Raw genomic sequence first — 17743 nt, 5'->3', positions numbered from 1 at the left:
ATACCATAGATATATCATCCTTCGGGTAGTCGTGCCTCCACTCTGCTACAGGGCAGAGATCAGCTAGTAAAAACCGAGTCCCCAGGGAGTCCCCAGAGAGTCCAGGAGAACCGAAATTGGTAATCAATTTCCATTTCTGAATTTGAAACAAGAGGACCATTAATTCATAAACTCTTGGCACTCATCTAAGGGGCGTGTTGGCGTGGAGTGCCTCGTCCCATACCCAACTTGACCCTTTTCATATAACCAGTAACCCATTTCCAAGACAAGATCCAGATTTTAACAAGATGACCCTAAGAATCCATTGAAACGCCATCAGCCATTACCCATTATTCTCATCCATACAGTCCCGTCGAGAGCCGCGCCCCCCATTCAACTCAGATACACCTGGGTCGGTCGCATCACATCCTCATGATACCGCCGACTGACTGAAACGCTTCTTGGCTTTTCGACATACTCCACGTACGACGGTGCGCTTCTCCGCCGTCGGCGACCGCGTGTCCGAGTCACAGGAGGTCGATATCCGACATCACCTTCGCTGCTCCACACGCCGGGGAGCGTGAGCAGGCGCCAAAGCCCGATGAAGATTAGAGTGCCCGCGATCGAGCCAAGCACAATACCCGCGATCGCACCGCCTGACAGTGTACTCGGACACCCATTGGAATCGCGCGGGGCGAGATGAGAGTCGACTGGCGCCTGGCAAGAAGCGGAATGGTCAGAACAACGATCGCTTCGAGAAGTTGATCATTTCCATGGGTCTAGCATGACGGGCCGCCCGGACTTGGAGAGGTGATCCGTGGAAAATATATGCACACTCACCATTTGAAGTAGACGATCTGCTTATTTTCGAGTCTGGCAAGTCCCCAGTGGGATAATTGATGGTTTTTTGGACGCTTTTGGAGAGCCGACAACAATATACAGCACCGCGTGGGGTCCGCTGGACAGGTTCGACTTGTTGATGGTCGACCTCGACAGTGACTTAACTCACTAACTGTACTAACTGCCAACCAGGAAAGCGAAAAAGAACGGCAGTGACTGGGGAGAATATCTGCCCCTCTTATACCCCCATTCATCTTCTCCCATTCCGCCCCGCAACAAGAAGCGCGATCCAATTGACCCCCAACCGCATCCTCTCGTGGACTGTCCCGCGCTGACGTCAAAGAAACGTTGGTCTTGGCGGCCCCGAGAAGCAGCGATCTGCTTCCTAGAGAACACAAACCTGGAAACCCTGTCGTTGCGGGCTGAGGCCATTGGCCCTATGGCTGTGTCTTTGTTGGGGATGTGCCCGTCAGCGCTACTGCAGTTGGTTTTCACAGCAGGTTGCGCGATCCGGAAACCCGCGGCTCAGGGGCCTCGGGGATTGGTTATCGTGAGATCGTTGATGTTGGTTGTTCCCGTAGAGCTAAGACTCATTCATGCAGAGGGCGAGATGGGCCCAGATGGTTGTTTTCTGCAAACAACGACCCACATATTGATATTCTCTCCAAATGTCAGCTATTTATACGATATAAAATCATAAAGAAACCTTGCGGGGGCTCTAGCTATGCTGCCACATGAGCTCGTTGAAATGGTCGAATGGCTGCTCGATTGGGGCGGTGCTGGCCGAGTCACCAACGGGGGGCAACGGGCCAACACGCCAACCAACACTTTGGCCGTTTTGCGGGCGGGGTTGATTGATTCGCCCGGCTGAACAGCGACGCTATCACAAGATGAGAAGCTGATGGGTGATACGCTGATATGCGCAGGAATACCAGGCGGATCGCTCGTCGGTGGGAAAATGATCATGTTTAGTCTGTTGACCCGACTCTCTAAACACTACCTTGCTACCTATCAACTTTCTTGTCCTCCATCTCCGAGTATAATCAACCGTGACCGCTCTTCTCGTTCTCATGCCAGCTCCACATGGCCGGGTGATGGTGGCGCCTCTCCAGATTCCCACGCCTTTGCATCCGCTCCAAGCTCAAACTCGATAGTGCCTCCATTGGTCATAACGTCGTCATGCTCGAACCAGTTCTTACTCCATGGCTTGCCATTTATCTTCACATCTTGCACGTAGTACCCATCTTCCAGCCCATTTGCTATGATACGCAACGTTTGATTTCCGTTGACGGTCATATTCAGATCGGGAAACCAGGGAGAGGACAGGAGGTACACCGGTTGAGTGACAACGGGATAAATACCAAGCATTTGCCACAGAAGCCAGGAGTTCATAGCCCCTGCATCACTATTTCCAGGAATACCGTAGGCCGTGTCCTTGAAGCTGTCGGGTTTCAACACCATTAGAGATGTGCAATCAGTCTTGTACGTACACTGGGAAAACATACTATTGGGTCGCAAGGCTGCGAGATTGCAAAACACTCTTAGCTTGCTTATTGACGTAGTTGTATAGATACGGCGTGGCAAAATCAGGCTCGTTTCTAGAATCGAGGACGTTAGAGTATTTGCCAAGACAAATTTAGAGTTGAGGGACAGACCCAATGTTAATCAAGGTAGTTATACCAGCACCGTTGGCTCCGAGATCCTGGACCGAGGTGTTGGGTATAAACTAGAATCCACCATTAGAGGTGTTTATCGAGCGTCAGAAAAATCGAACCAACCATCAGATCAAGGCGAGACTCGAACGTCTCGGCACCACCCATGAATTTTATGAGCGTTAGCATATCATGAGGAATGACAAATGAATATTCTATTTAAACCTAGGTAAGCCCCATTCTTTGAGTGAATTTCCTAGAGCGACATACCCCAGGGAATGGCCTCGTACGTATACGATGACCACTCACAGTCGTAGCAGTAGAGTGGATCATAAGCACTGCTATTGAAGGACCCATCGGAGAGTCTTGGGGCTAGGAAGCCAGTAAAATTCAGGCTCTTCACGTTAGCATCCCAGATATTCTGCCAGCCCGCAGACCGGTTGCGATATTTCTCTTGGTCGCTAGGCATCTCCCCTGCTGCTACCTGGCTGACCGCAAAGTCATTAAGACTGTACTCAATAGTTCGAGAGATACAACGGGTATTGCGGTCTTGGGACACATATCCGAGCTCTTTCCAGTCATCTAGAGCACCTCGTCCTTCCTTGGTGCTAGCAGTGAAGTCGGTAGGGTCAAATGTATTGTACGGGGTGATCTCTGCATCCTTTTTCATGGCTGCATAGCCCTCAGTCCAGTTAATTCCCCCCGCGAAGGCCTTTGACGTATGCGTCAGCAAGGACATTGTCTGCGTCGGAGCCACCTTGGACTAGGCCGTTCCAATTCCCAGAGCGGCCATCTGGCATGTAGCCTGCATGTCTGTTTTCATGAATTATTTTAGAGAAAGCATGGAGCCTCGTCCCTGTCCAACTTACTTATAGATATCAATCAGACCTCGAATCATCGACTCGTAGTATTCAGGCTGGAATATGTGGTAGAAGCTGACAGTACAGCGGAAGATGTCCCCTAGGGCCCACTCATTAATATAACTCTCCAGAACAAACATCTTGTCGACCATATAGGTACTTACACATGGTGTAAAAGTCGTCCCAATATGGCTCATCCGACTGCCATAATGGGTTTTCTCCTGTCCGATCAGATGGCATCAAATGAATGAAGTAGAGCGAAGTATACAGCAGTCGAATATTGGTCAGATTTGCGGAATCATCCAACGGAACTTGAACTTTCTGAAACACATCCTCATTCCATTCCTTCACGGCATCTATCACAGTGTCATTTAACTTCCACGATGGGATTTCGTTTTTGATATAGGAACGAGCCTTCTTAGCAGAGATGGAGGAGATGCCCACGCGCGAGCTGATATGGGAGGCGGGCCCATTGTTCCAGCTCATAAGAACGCCGATACGGTTGTTCATTGGTCCAGAAATCACCTTGGCCTGGTTTTCGTATGTTGGCTCACTGGTACCACCATTTGCGAGATTCTGGTAATGGGGCATGGGATCTGTGTTGACACCGGAGAAAGTTTTCGCAGTGTCCGGAGCCTCTGAAAATTCTCCATAAAAGTAAACAGTGAAGGGTGCCCCTGGAGCTTTTGTTAACCATTAATGTTGATAGGAGTTAAATGGGAACAAACCATTATTCCATCCACCAATATAGGTTCCGTAACCACTATAGGCTTTCCCACTTTCTTCAATTTGAATCTCTCCGCCAGCGAAGAACTGACTATTCGCGTCACCAGGAGATCCAGGCAGGTACTATTCGGATATGTCAGATAGGGTCATCAATCATCTTGGCAGGGAACTATACGTGGGACAGGTCGACGAGAATATGCTTCTCGCCCTTTGGAAACGAGTACTCCATGATACCAGCATGTCGAGATGCCGATAGTTCAACTGTAACTCCGCTCTTCAGCTCCGTCTTAAAATACCCCACACGAGCCACGTCTTGCCCTACCTATTTCCAAAGCACATCAGCAACCCTCTCACTTCAAACAATATTGCTCATGTGAGACTCACTCTCGGCTGGCTGTATGTTTGATTGTCCAGTATGTTCACTGGCGCATCAACAGAAGTCAATGGCATCTGCGCAATCAACCCATACTTTGGAGCACCACCAGTCCCACTCTCGTGCATCATACTAATGCCCGTAACATTTCCATCGGGCGTCCACCCGCCATTCAAGACCGCAGTGCTCCAATTTGCGGCTGTAGAATCGATTCCCACCTTTGCCACACCAAACGGTCGTACACCACCAACAAAAATGTCTCCTCCACCAAAACCTGTGCCTGCCTCCGGGCCTTCGGACCCGACAAGCGCATTCACATACTTTGAGAGGTCTGTCTGGCTAGCCGTCGCTGTACCAACAAGATATACTAGCTCCAAAGCCCGGGTTAGTCTAGAATTCCAATGCATCTGATCGGACGAGAAACGAGTAAATTGGAGACCAAAGAAATATTTATAGAGTCATATTCAGCAGGCCCAAAAAGAAAACAAAAATTCTGGAGAGCGGAATGCGCACACCGCACCTCCCAGCCTTTTAATACATTCCAGCGCGCAATGAAGACCGACCTTTGTCACTAGTGTACAAATACCAGTGTAACCTTTACTTGTTACATAGCGATTGACATAGAAATTTTGTAGATCCTGGGAACAGCATATTACATCGTACTATGCCTGCCTCGTGGTTACCCCGCATCAATCGACATGGCATCTGGGATGGCCTGCGAGTGTCGGCAACCTGTGGTCCGTGGGGGGTTTTGCGCCATGGCATAGTTGATCGGCAGTGGCTAGCGGAGTAAAAGGCAATGTAACACCCGACAGACACTTCGTCATTATGGGGCATGGTCGAAGCTTGAGCATAACGAAAAGTGGTCTTGGCCGAAGCTTGCTAGAGTATCAGTGCGAACGAAAGAGTACAGAATTAGGCCGTTGGCCTGAATGGTGGAGCAAAGTAGACCTGCAGATTGGCCTATCCAACCCATTAATTGCTGGACATCTTTCTCTCTGAAGTACGGGACGAAAGACTTTGCAAGAACTCGATAGACGCATAGAAGTTTATGAAAGAAAAAAAGAAAAATTCATTGAAATATCCAAAAACTCCCAGCCCATGATATCATCAAAAAGAAGCACGAGGCAACCGTGTCCAGCCAGGAAACCTATATCCATGGATGCTATAAAAAAAAAAAAAAAAAAAAAAACAAGAAACATGCAAAATTCATCTCTTCAGTCGTTACCGACCCTCGATGTAGTCTCTGTTTTCTATCGTAACACTCTTGGTCATATGATTGACCTTATAGACTCCAACAAGACGAGACGCAAGTTCGAACTGGATTAATATTAGCTTTGCGGAGATTCCGAGCATACGAAGAGTCGGAATCGCTCACCATGTTGTTTCGCAAAGAAATGACAATGAATTGCGCGTTCTTGGTCCTCTCCTTAATGTAAGAGGCCACAATTGAGACCTATTGCCATTTAGTTAGTATCGTGTCAAACGTGGCAATGAGAAATAAATAGAACTCACGTTTCGGAAATCCAAAGCAGCATCAATCTCATCCATGACATAGAGCGGCGTCGGCTTATAGTGGTGAAGAGCAAATACAAGAGCCAAACTTGATAGCGTCTTCTCACCACCCGACAAGTTGCCAATATTCTTCCAGCTCTTCTTCGGAGGCATGACCGAGAACAAAATACCTTCAGAAAAGGGGTCCAATGAGTCGACCAGTTCCAATTCAGCATTACCGCCCATTGTGATCATCTGGTACATTTCTTTCAAACGGAGAGAGATGATGCCAAATCCTTCCATGAAACCGTTAAGGCGGGCGGACCGAAGACCATCAAGTCGCGACTTCGCGCCGTCTCGAGACGCAAGGGCAGTAGCCAAATCTGCGGACCGAGACTCATGTTCCGCGGCACGCCGACGGTATTCGTCAATGACTGAGAGATCAACCGAAGCATTCTGGACCTTTTCTTCCAACGCAGCAATGACGGCTTTGAGTGACTCTTTGTTCATGGCGTCCAGCTCGTCCTTGGTGTAGGTCTGAAGCTCAGTAGATGCTGGCTCCTCGCCCAAATCACTGACATTTTGCAAGGAAAGCTTAGACAACTTCTCCTCCCAGTAACGACTACGTTTCTGGTTTTCAGAAAGTGCCTTTTGGTTCTCCTCAAGCTTGTTTCGCATTTCGATCTCAGTAGCACGGGTCTCATTGAGCTCAGCCACCTTATCGTCAAGCTCCGTCTTGAGAGTCTTGAGTTCCTCCTTCTTGGTTTCAAGGGCTTCTTGAGCCTCGTCGGCCTTTTGTCTCCATTCAGAAGCATCGTTGGCTTGGTTCTCCACATCTGCCTCGAGGCTTTCTAAGTCCTCTGTGATTTGGCCAATTTCCTTCGCGGAACTATCGCGAGCCTTAGAATGCTTGGTGATCAGCTTCTCGTTCTTAGACTTTTGGACCTCTGCATTGGAGATCTCCTCGTTCAGCATGTTGATTTGCTCCTTCAGGCCGTCAACCTTTGCCTTCTGGCCACGAAGACGAACACCACCAACTTCCATGATCTTGCTTTGTAATTCCTGAATCTCCTCTTCGATGCCGCTCTTCTCGCTATTGAGCTCCTCAATCTCATTATTCATGGCTTCAATTTGCCTCTCGAGGGCAGCAGCCTGGGATTGGTCGGACTTGGAAGGCTTGTGCTCTGCGCTAATTTCCTTCACTCGTCGTTGGGCATCAGCGAGACTGCGCTTGGCACTATCGATTTCGATCATGATCTTTTGAATCTTGGTCTCAACGCGCGGAATCTCCTCGGTCTTCTCACGCATCATGGCGTCAATGTTTCGTTGCTTGTCCTGGAAGTGTTGGAATTTTCGTTCCAGCTCCTCCAGGTCGGACTCCAGACGAGCGACTTGCTCTTTGGTGGTATCTGCAACTTGCTTGGATGACATAGCACCACGTGCGACACGAGTACCTCCACCACTCATGGTACCAGAGACATCAATTAATTGACCATCCAGAGTCACTACTCGCCACCGTCTAGCACCGTAAGCAATGCGGTTCGCCTGTTCAAGGTCATTTGCAACCAAAGTATTCTGCATCACACTGTAAAATGCCGGAGCGAACTTGGGATCTTTGGGCTTCACGAGGTCAAAGAGACGTGGAACACTCTCAGGTGTGTAAATTGTCGACATGTCACGCCGAGGAAGGCGGTCGAGAAGGATGAAATTGGCACGACCAAGGTTGTTCTTGCGCAAGTAGTCAATGCACTGTTGGCCAACCTCAACAGTCTCAACCACCATGTTATCAAGAGCTGGACAAGCAGTAGAGATGGCCACATCGTATTTCTCATCGATGGTCCCAAGGTTACCCAGGCGACCGTGGAAACCGTCGATTCGGCCCGACTCCTTGAGCCGCATCAATCCTGTTAAAACGCTGCCACGATTTTGTGTGTTTGCGAGGCTCACGCGTGCCTCATCGGCTTTTTGTCGTGCGCTGGAAACGTGCGAACGAACCTCGGGCTCACGAGCAGAGTACTTCTTCAAGTCACCTTTAAGCTTCTCCACTTCTGCTTCCAGGGTCTCTTTCTGAGCTTGGCGTTCTTCAAGTTCACTCTGTTTGGTTTCCAGAGTCTCCTCGATGGTCGCGATCTTGCCATGAGCCTCTTCCAGCAAGACAGCCCCGGCATTGCTGCGTTCATGTAGAATGTCAAGCTCGCTCTGCGCAACAGCCATGGAGGACTGCTTTTGATTGATTTTCTCGTTCCATGGCTCCAGAGATTTTTGCTTGATGGTAATTTGGTCTGAAAGACCTTCAGTCTTGCCCTTCAAGCTCTCTCGGATCGAGTTCAACTCTTCCTCTTCCAAATTCATCTCTTCTTCTAGCTGAGATGTTTCGGCGGTCTTTTTTCGATATCGTGGGAGAATTTCTCAACCAGGCTCTGACATTCAGAGGCAGCAAGGCGACTAGTCTGCATCGTCTTCTCGAGTTTCTTTTGCTTGCCCAGCAAGAACTTCTTCTTTTCCTCGAACTTGACAGTCTCCTTGTCGTACTTTGCCATTTCTTTCGTCAAGCTCTGGGATTCCTTCTCCATACTTTCATATTCTCGAACCCCGCGCTTGTAGGCTTTTTCAAGCTCTTTAATGCCCGACTCATTTCCTTCGTGTTTCTCAAGTTCCATATTCAACAGCTCTTGCATTTGAAGGATTGCTTCTTCGGTGACGCGGACATTATCGGCACATTCATCGATATAAATCTGATAGAGAGCGGATTGCTTGTCGGCGAGCTCGTTTTCGTCACGAATGTAGGCAAGGGCTTTGTTCTTCTTGTCTTCCAGTGCTGTCTTTTCTTTTTCAACGTGCTGAACTCGATTATTCTTCTCAACACAGACATCGTTCAAAGTTTCCAATTCGGTGGCTGCCTCATCGATTGGGGTCTTATACTTGGATGTTCCAATGATGTCCTCCAGGTACTCCAAAAGACCTTCGTCATGCTCACCAGTAGCCTTGGCCTTCATTTGAGCGATGGATTCGACTTCACCTTGCAAGATCAGGAATCGCTTGTGGTCAAGATCAATCCCCCGTTCACGGAGGAAGGTGGTCACGGCAGTGAAGTTTGTTTCTTTCTTGTTCATGTAATACTTGCTGCTGTTATTCTTGAAGGCTCGTCGCGAAATTACCAAGTGAGAATCCGGAACCACCTCATGGCCACCTTCTGGGAGGTCCAGAACTTGCTGGAAGTGCACCTCCACTTCACAGAATGGCAGGTCTGGATATTGGGCCGAATTGTGGATGAGTGCCGAAATCTTGCCCTGTCGCATCTTGCTAGCACGGAAGCCAAACACAAAGAGTAGTGAATCAATGACATTGGACTTGCCCGAACCATTGGGACCGACGACTGACGAGAAAGAAGCATGGAATGGGCCAACAACCTGTTTACCGGCATAACTCTTAAAGTTGGTCAGAATCAAGTTTTCGATGATCATCCGGGGCTTTGCCTCTGCTGGCTCCTCCGGTGCTGGAATTGCCATATTCCTCGACTTCATCACGATGTCCATCGGTTTCTCCAAGACGGTCGAGTTCGGGTTGATGATCGAGATTTGGGATTTGGGATCTTCGGTTTGCTTGGACGGCGACGAGTTGTTGACAGCGGATTCAGTGATATCGGAGAGGGGCGGCACACTTTCCCGATGTGCGCGTGCTGAAGTTGGCTCTGGCGACGCGGACGGCTCTGGAGTGGGAAGTGAGCCCTTTGTCGGCTTGGGCGTGATTGAGCCACGACTCTTGCGGGGAGCAGCCATACTTTGTCTTTTCAACGCCGCCTTGTTCGAAGGAGAATCAGGATCAGCCTCCGCGGGCTCGATACTTTTTCTCTTCAACGCCGCCTGGTTCGATGGAGAGTCCGGGTCCACCGCGACTGAAGCAAAGCTCTCCTCATTCTCGTCATTGTCGTCTATATCACTGGCCTGAGAGGCATCTGACTCGTCTTCGGTTGATGCGACCGATGCGACCGACCTTCGGGACTTTTGCGCAGGTCGCACTGTGGCGGGTGTGACGGGGTCAAGAGTCATCCGCTTCCCTGGTGCGCGCTTTGCCTTGTTAGGAATTGGGGTATAGTCCTCCTCTTCTGAACTCTCATCGTCATCGTCGTTGTGTGTCTCGGGCGTGGGTGTTACATTGCCAGGGTCCTCGGATTCAGAGGTCTCTTCAACCACATAGCTCCGGCGCGCAGCGGCGCGGCGCGAGGGTCGGCCCTTTGCGAGCGAAGCCATTTCTTGTCGCACGTATTGATTAGTGAAGCACCTGCTTCATCGGCGCGAGGGGTAGGGGAGGGGGGAGTAGAAGATGATATCGAGGAGGGGGAAGGTAGTGAAAGAGATGCAGCGGGAACGTGGGTTGTTTACGTTGGCCCCAAACAGGCAAAGCGCCGCAGCTCCGTCACAACAAGCGGCCTCACCGCCCTGTAATATTACCTCTGTAATATTACCCCTCTGTGGAGGAGCGGGAGCTTTCCCGAGTGTTCCTGGTGAATTTCCTCCATCAGACCTCTTTGACATCTGCCACAATGGCCCAGTGGGAAGATTTCAATCATATCTTTAGCTTCAACAAGAAATATGCCTATGATGCGAAAGTCGTCGAGCAAATCATCTCCAACCGCCGTGCGCTGGAGAACCGGCTCTTCGCTGATCGCCTGCTAGGACTCCTCGGGATCAAAGGAGGTGAGTGAACAAGCTTCAAAAAAAAGTACTGGACTGAGATTAACCGCTGCGTCTTTTGACTTATGTAGTGACCAAGGTTTATCCTCCTAAAACAAACGCCGACCTACGATCGCTTGTCGACCACATTGTCTCATCCGAACTGGATATCCATCATAAGCAGGCCTTGATCTATTACATTCTTAAAGACTGCCGCAGTGCGCCGGACGCCGCGGTGCAGTTCGCACGATCATGCCATCTACCGGAGAAGTATCGCCTCTTTATCGAAGGCCTCTGGAATATGGATCGCCTTGAATTCAGAGTAAGTTGCTCCCGTGAAATATCGACAGATCCCGGGTCTCTAATCAGTTCGCAGCGCGCAATTGAATATCTCGCTGAGCCGTCTCTAATCCCCACTTTCCCTGACGAGATTCTCTACGCCCTCACCCTGTCCAAACTTCCGAAACATGACGACAGCCTCGCTATGGCTTATTACCTCACCGCCTCTCCCCCACTTGTCAGTGAGAAGGTGCAACGAGCCTTCTTCCAAACCCTTTGTCGGTCCAGCATCACCGAGGCCTTCTATTTCACTCGCAAATACGATGAAAACCTCCGCCGCAGTTATTTCGAGCAGTTAGTCGCTTTTGTTCATCAGACTCCCGCCGGACAAACACGGAGCAAGCGTGCGATGGAATTAGTCGGGCTACCGCTTGACGAGACCGAAGAGGAAGTGTTTGAAGAAACCTTGCTCCATGGAGATGCTAGCTCGTTCCCCGGGGCTAAAGACACAGTGATGATGCGACGTTTTGCAACTGGACAAATGGAGGGACTTGGGACTGAATTGGAATCGTTGGGCGGCAAGAAAGTAGATGGGTTGAATTGGGATGATCTGCGGCAAAGCATGCGCCACACACAAAGCATATATCCATCATCCTGACATGCCTCACGAGAATAATCTACTTTGTTTTTCATTCGAAATTAAAATGAGTCATTGGAGTTTCAGGTTTTTAAAATGCAGAGCTATTTCTTTGTTAACAGATCTTGCCAAAAATAAAACCAGCCAGAACAATGTGTAGAGCACCAAATATATATACAATAAATTGGGAGATAACAATGATATCTCATGGTGTAGATCGACCTCACATTATCCAACGAGGGCTTTCTTCGACATAAAAAACAGAATTTCTTCTATCAACTAGAATTTAAATCGAGCCTGAACGAAACAATATTGACCACAAAATAGGCCGATGGGATTTTGTTGCACCAAACCTGGCGGGTCCCCTGGAATGCAGACGGCAGAGCGCGATAACCGATAACCGATAACGATAAACAAAGTCCGTGAGATAAGCTTCTCGCGACCCCGAAAAACAGCTTCACTCCATCCAACACCGCTGCTCACCCACAAACACCCATTCATTCCATCTTTCTCCTCGATCCGACATTCATAGAAGAAAAACTTTGAGGAGAACCCAAAGGACGCGATCTTAGACTGACGAAATTCGAGAAATCACCCTCACAAAGCCAGCCTTTCAAATCAAGCTTGCCGGGCCTCTATGCGGCCATAGCCTGTGGAAATGACCATCTGCACTTACTATCAGCAAGGCCGCTGTAGATATGGAGGTGCGAAGCTATAAGTTAAGCAAATTTGAAGTCTATGGAGACTAATTCTTGTCCAGATCGCTGCAGATTTGAACATCCGAGCCAAGCCACTACTGGCACATCGGGAAACAGATTCAGTGCCCTCTCTGGTTCCGGATTTGGAGGTGAGTGTCATTGCCTGTTTTTATATAATTCATGCCACCTTTTGCGCTTGATAGTTGCCAATTCTTGTCACGGGTTGCTTGACCCTGATCCAGGTCTCCGTGCCTGTCGTTTTACGCATGCTGGTTTTCACTACCTTACTCTTCCATCTAAGCTTCAACACTTCCCCTTCCCTATCTTGACTGGAAGCTTTCTTGTCCTTTCATCTGGTCTTTTCTTTTTCATCTCAACATGGAATGTCATTTCTGAACACTGTTCATGGCGCAATACTGTATGTTGTCTTCGTATTTCTGACTTACATGTTCTCAAAGGTCAAAACCAAAACCAAAACCAAAACCAAAACCAAAACCAAAACCAAAACCAAAACGCGGGATCAAATTATAACGCTCCAGAGTTAGTAAAAAGAAGAAATAGAACCCTGCAATGATATGGCCATGTACTGATTTTTGATACAGCTATGGCGTGAAAGCTACAGACATCCAACACGACTTGACAGAGGGTAAAGGTCGACCGATGTGGATCTTTTCTTCTTATGCACCTGCGCGCAATGTTCCCAGAAATCTTTTTGGAGGTGAGCGCGAGCAAAGTATGGAGGAGATGCGTTTACGGCATTATGAACTTGCAGCCGCTGGCAATAAGGACTTTGCCATTCAAGAGGCTCAGGCATTGTGGCAAGAGTCTATCAAACAGATTGAATCTGCATTAAACAATATTGATGGCGCTGTCAAGTACATCAACGATGGTGGCCGTGAACATCCCAACCGGATCGACATCACCACACGACCGAACCAGGCAGAGCAACCTGGAACCAATCAGCCATTTGCATCTGGACAATCCTCTACTCTAGGTCAGGGCCAGCAAGGTTCGGCGTTCGGGCAGCCATCCACGCTAGGCCAAGGTTCTGCCTTCGGCCAGCCGTCAAACTTGGGGGCTCAAAATCCTGCATTTGGCATATCGGCATTTGGCCAAGCCGGAAAAACTCAACCTGGCTTGGGTATGGGGAGCGGTTTCAATCAGCCGACGGGCTCGGCAGGAAGTGCATTCGGTGCGCCGTCGGCTTCATCTCCATTCGCCCAAATTTCACAAAATAATACCGGGCAAGGATTTGGTGCTCCTGCCCAAAATCCCTTCGGGCAGGCACCTGCAACGTTTGGCCAGCCGAGCCAAACCGCAAGTCCATTTGGACAAGTTCAACAGCAGCAGCCACAACAGCCAAATACTAATAATTTCGGCCAACCATCTGCGCCAGCCAACCCATTTGGCGCTGCTCCATCTGGTACCAGCACACAAACAGCCGCCTTCCCCCTGCACCAGCCAATCCATTCGGTGCAGCTTCCTCTACTATCAATAGTCAAACAGCTGCCGCTCCATCTGTGCCCTTTGGCCAATCACCCGCTCAGCAGGATGGACCGGCGAGAGCTAGCATCGGACCTCGTGCCTGGATCAAACTCGACAATCCCAACGAGCTAAATCCTCTTCCTGGCCTGCAGGGCGAAACCCGTCGCGACCCTGCCTCCAATCGCCTTATATTATGGAAGGGACGCCCGGTACAATACATCAATAATGCGCCCTGTTATCTGCACCCACAAGACAACAAGACCCCTGTTCGCATAAACTTTCCAGACGGACCCCCTGAAAAATTCAGTCTTCGTGATTCCCAGGGCAAGGCCGAGGAATACACAGCTGAGGTCGAAGAGATGTACCAGTTCTTCCTGAACAATGGCTTCTTCAAAGATGGGGTGGTTCCAGCTGTGCCACCCAAAGAGGGCCTAATAAGTTTTGACTTCTAAACTGGCGTCTTTTTTTCACAAAATGTCGTTTTAGTTTCAGGTGAAATGGGAGCATGGGCCTGGTGCATGAGTCAACAAACAGTCTACTAAGTAATCCAGGAGACCATTATCATCTCATTAGCTCTCACTACAAATGTACAACTTACGAGGGCAATAGCGGCCATTACAATTTACGAGCACTTATTTGATTTCTCAAGATGTTTCCATTTTTTTGTCTTTCAGGTTGTAACGGGTATCTAACACAATCCTCCAAGTTGGGCTCGGAGGAAATGACCAACAATCTCTGAGATACTGGTAAAAGATCCAGTACCTGGCAAGGTCGTCGGTCCAAAGACCCTCCCTGAATCCATTGCGGAGCTATTTCATTTAAGCAGCAATGGTGACCTCAACCTCAACACCGGCCTCGATGTTGATGATGATCTGCTTAACAGTCTCGGTGGGGGCGAGCAGGCTGAAAAGAGATCGGGTTAGTTCTATGTAGAATGAAAGACTAGTGGGAAAATTGCCACACGCCGACTTATATCTGCGGGGATAGACTTACTCGATGAGACGCTTGTGAATGCGCATCTCGTACTTGTCCCAGGTCTTGGAACCCTCACCGTTGGGGGTCTTGCGGGTGGAGATGTGCAGGGTCTTGGTGGGCAGACGGACGGGGCCCTTGACCTGCAGGGACTTGGAGCGAGCACGGTCGATCAGCTCCTGGCAGACCTTCTCGAGAGAAGCGACCTTGCGGGAGGTGAGGGTGATACGGATCTTGTGGACCTTCTGTACAAGATATTAGCAATTGCTATCTTATTTTGCGATGCCGACATGCGGGCGACGATATGGTTGCCCGCCATGCGACAGTGTGGATTGCCAATATGCATATAGACAAGAGATTGTAGGGTGGGGGATCACGTACGGGGCCCTCGGCCTGATCCTCCTTCTTCTGGAAAGACATCTTGAGTTGATTGATAGTGTGAAGGCGAATAGCCGGTCAAGACCTGAACTGCACGGTTCGGTAAGGTGATGATGGCCGATAAAGATTGTGTGGAGCGAAGCGAAAAAGATTCAGTGCGGGAAATCTTGGCAGTTCGGTTATCTGACACTAGCCCCTTTGGGGAGCAATTGCTGACTAAGATATAATGACTCAGCATATTCGGGGACCAAATGCAGACATGACGGCAAGATGCTTGAGTTGGATGCATGTTGTTTGGGCTTTCTTTCCGTGTAGGTTTTTTGTTGTATTTCGGAGCTCTGGGTTGTTTTTGAGATTTCTTTTCATTTCCACACGGCTGCTATTCTGATTCCCCTCTCGCCAATGGCGGAGTTTCCGCCTCTAGCTCCTGTCCCCTCCCCCACGGTGTGGAGTACTATCGCATCAAATGACAGGGAAACATGCTTAGATGCATGGATGGCCCTACTTGGGCTCCGGTTGAATGCCTCTGATCAGAAATTCAGAGAAGCTGCAGTTCTGGATAAGCCAGTTGTCTCTTTCTTGGAATCCTTCTATCATCATGCAGCAGCGGGTGACTCGGGTTTACAGACCGGGCCCAAGGCTCGACAGCTCCGGAAATTCTGCTTTTTGACAATACGGAGATATTTATTAAGCAGTTCACAACCACCAGAAGGCCTTCTAGATTGGCAGCTCCTTGGAAACTTATGCTGTTGCCATCCCTCCAGCGTTGCATTGAAGACATCATTATCAACTGCATGGGACATGCATAAGGAACAAATATCATCGAGCGTTGAGAAAGCAAAATTACTCGTGATTAAGCAATTATCTTCTGAGAGCTTATCACTATCTTCTATCATCCCAGATATTCGGCGATTGACGGTCCTGGCATCAATCATGCCACCTTGCGGACAGGTCCTCATGGCCGGCTCCGACTATTTGGACACTTTATCCGAAGCATATCAAGCACGGCGGTCCATAGAGGAGTTATCCAGGATTCTGGTTGCCAATGTTTATGTTGGACTCGTTTCATTACTGAAGGATTCCAATACCAACCTCTCCTTATTGCTGGATCAGCTGTTCAGCCTCAAAGCTGCCGCCACAGGAGTCGGAAATTCCAAGAAGAAGAGGGAGGCGACCTTGCTCTCTGATCTAGTCTGCAGCTCCGATATTCTGCAACGATTGGAGAATTATCTTACCAGCAATCCCCAAAAACGAGGAGAAGATCTCTTAGCTAGCCTGCGGGCCTATCAGATCGAATCCAAGCCACTTCACCATCGGTATCAACGACGGAGAAAAGCCGCCAAAGGCAAGGAGCCTACAACAGGGCTTATTGTCTCAGCAGAGCTTCACGCGCACAAAATGTCGCTCGTTTCACAAGTTCAGGACCTATTTCCTGATCTGGGATCTGGTTTTGTTGTTAGGCTACTTGATGTCTATAGCGATAACCCGGAGACAGTGGTAGCTCATCTCCTGGATGATTCTCTCCCTCCAGAGCTTCAGTCTCTAGATCGGTCTGAACAACTTCCCCCACAAAAGGAGCCCCATAGCCATATGATCCCTGGAACCACGCCCCCAAGAACGGCCTCGCCGCCACCAGCAGCAGAGCTTATGCCAGCTCGAAGAAATGTTTTCGACGACGATGTCGACATTGCTGAGCTAAGCCGCTCTGATGCTGCTAAAGGCAAGTTGCGATTCGGCCGTGCTGATCCTGATCTCACTGCAGACGCTGTTCTCGCCGATCGCAGTCAACATGCCACCAACAAGGCAGCCATCCTATCTGCCCTGGCAACATTTGACTCGGATGATGATGAGCGCGACGACACGTACGACATTGCCGATGTGGGCGGGACAGTCGACTCCACTACGGCAGGTACTGACGCTGACGCTGATGGCGACGCACAAAATCGACGGATTGGTGGTGAACAACTTGACATGCTTCTCTTCCGCGCGTATAAGTCCAATCCGGCTAATTTCGCCCGGGATTCTACGACCCGCCGCTCACAGCCACGGGCATCACTCAAGCGCGAGACCAACATGACGGATGAGGCGATCGAGGGTTGGGCTGTGATGCTCTCACGAGACTCCAGGCGTCTTGCTAAGCTGGAAGATAAGCTTGCCGTTGATGCTGTTGGGGCCGGTAGCGGTATGCTTAACCAGCCGGAACTTGCCCCGACATCGTATCGGAAGCCGCAGCATGGAGATGAATCTGATGACGGCGAGTCATCTGGAACCCCTGCTGGTCGTGGTGGAAGAGGGGGAAGAGGTGGGAGCGGCCGTGGACGTGGAGGACGAGGTGGTCGGGGAGGGGGTCGCCCACCTCAGTCTGGAGAACAGAACAATGCAATCGCCAATCAACGAAAAGAGCAGAATAAGGCTAGCCGTGCAAATCATAATCGTCGACAGCAGCGAGCAAAGAAGATTGCGCGAGGAGGTGGATTACCGGGCTAATCTGTATATCCAGGCTCGACTTCAGGTGCTATTTGAAGACCGCCATGAACCATCAAAGCGTTTTTCTTCTCTCACATATCTTGTACATGCTGGTTAGATTTCTTGGAGACATAGAGATGATACAATCGAAAACAATGCACAAGAGGACATTTCAATTCATTAGTTTACCGAGACAGATGGCTGCACTAGCCCTATATAAGATGGTGGGCC

General features: G+C 49.5%; 6 protein-coding genes across 6 annotated transcripts; 3 read left to right on the top strand and 3 right to left on the bottom strand.

Annotated features, from left to right (window-relative positions):
* Positions 1–1887: 1887 nt before the first annotated feature.
* N7462_001876 (GH92 family glycosyl hydrolase) lies at positions 1888–4837 on the bottom strand (the record flags this gene model as incomplete). The annotated part of the gene is made up of 11 exons (XM_057073602.1): positions 1888–2260; positions 2325–2417; positions 2475–2545; positions 2598–2686; positions 2742–3132; positions 3191–3284; positions 3341–3431; positions 3496–4008; positions 4060–4180; positions 4233–4379; positions 4442–4837. 11 exons carry the CDS (start codon positions 4835–4837, stop codon positions 1888–1890), a joined length of 2379 nt encoding a protein of 792 aa, XP_056937243.1.
* An 817-nt stretch (positions 4838–5654) lies between these two features.
* smc4 (condensin subunit SMC4) lies at positions 5655–10174 on the bottom strand (the record flags this gene model as incomplete). Its single annotated transcript, XM_057073601.1, has 4 exons — positions 5655–5750; positions 5809–5886; positions 5946–8288; positions 8339–10174. The coding sequence occupies 4 exons, from the start codon at positions 10172–10174 to the stop codon at positions 5655–5657; spliced, it is 4353 nt and encodes a 1450-aa protein (XP_056937242.1).
* Positions 10175–10467: 293 nt separating this feature from the next.
* Positions 10468–11534, top strand: N7462_001874 (ELYS family protein; the record flags this gene model as incomplete). Its single annotated transcript, XM_057073600.1, has 3 exons — positions 10468–10621; positions 10690–10919; positions 10974–11534. The coding sequence occupies 3 exons, from the start codon at positions 10468–10470 to the stop codon at positions 11532–11534; spliced, it is 945 nt and encodes a 314-aa protein (XP_056937241.1).
* A 637-nt stretch (positions 11535–12171) lies between these two features.
* N7462_001873 (FG-nucleoporin nup42) lies at positions 12172–14148 on the top strand (the record flags this gene model as incomplete). Its single annotated transcript, XM_057073599.1, has 4 exons — positions 12172–12217; positions 12274–12376; positions 12814–13634; positions 13718–14148. 4 exons carry the CDS (start codon positions 12172–12174, stop codon positions 14146–14148), a joined length of 1401 nt encoding a protein of 466 aa, XP_056937240.1.
* A 366-nt stretch (positions 14149–14514) lies between these two features.
* On the bottom strand, positions 14515–15088 carry S10a (40S ribosomal protein uS10; the record flags this gene model as incomplete). Its single annotated transcript, XM_057073598.1, has 3 exons — positions 14515–14599; positions 14690–14913; positions 15050–15088. 3 exons carry the CDS (start codon positions 15086–15088, stop codon positions 14515–14517), a joined length of 348 nt encoding a protein of 115 aa, XP_056937239.1.
* An 891-nt stretch (positions 15089–15979) lies between these two features.
* On the top strand, positions 15980–17533 carry N7462_001871 (ASCC2 family CUE domain-containing protein; the record flags this gene model as incomplete). The annotated part of the gene is made up of 1 exon (XM_057073597.1): positions 15980–17533. The coding sequence occupies one exon, from the start codon at positions 15980–15982 to the stop codon at positions 17531–17533; it is 1554 nt and encodes a 517-aa protein (XP_056937238.1).
* Between the last annotated feature and the right edge of the window lie 210 nt (positions 17534–17743).

Source organism: Penicillium macrosclerotiorum (assembly GCF_028827735.1).
Source record: "Penicillium macrosclerotiorum strain IBT 26536 chromosome Unknown utg000002l_segment0_segment0, whole genome shotgun sequence".
Classification (NCBI taxonomy): domain Eukaryota; kingdom Fungi; phylum Ascomycota; class Eurotiomycetes; order Eurotiales; family Aspergillaceae; genus Penicillium; species Penicillium macrosclerotiorum.
The sequence above is the reverse complement of the archived record's forward strand: the minus strand, read 5'-3'. Positions and strand labels throughout refer to the sequence as shown.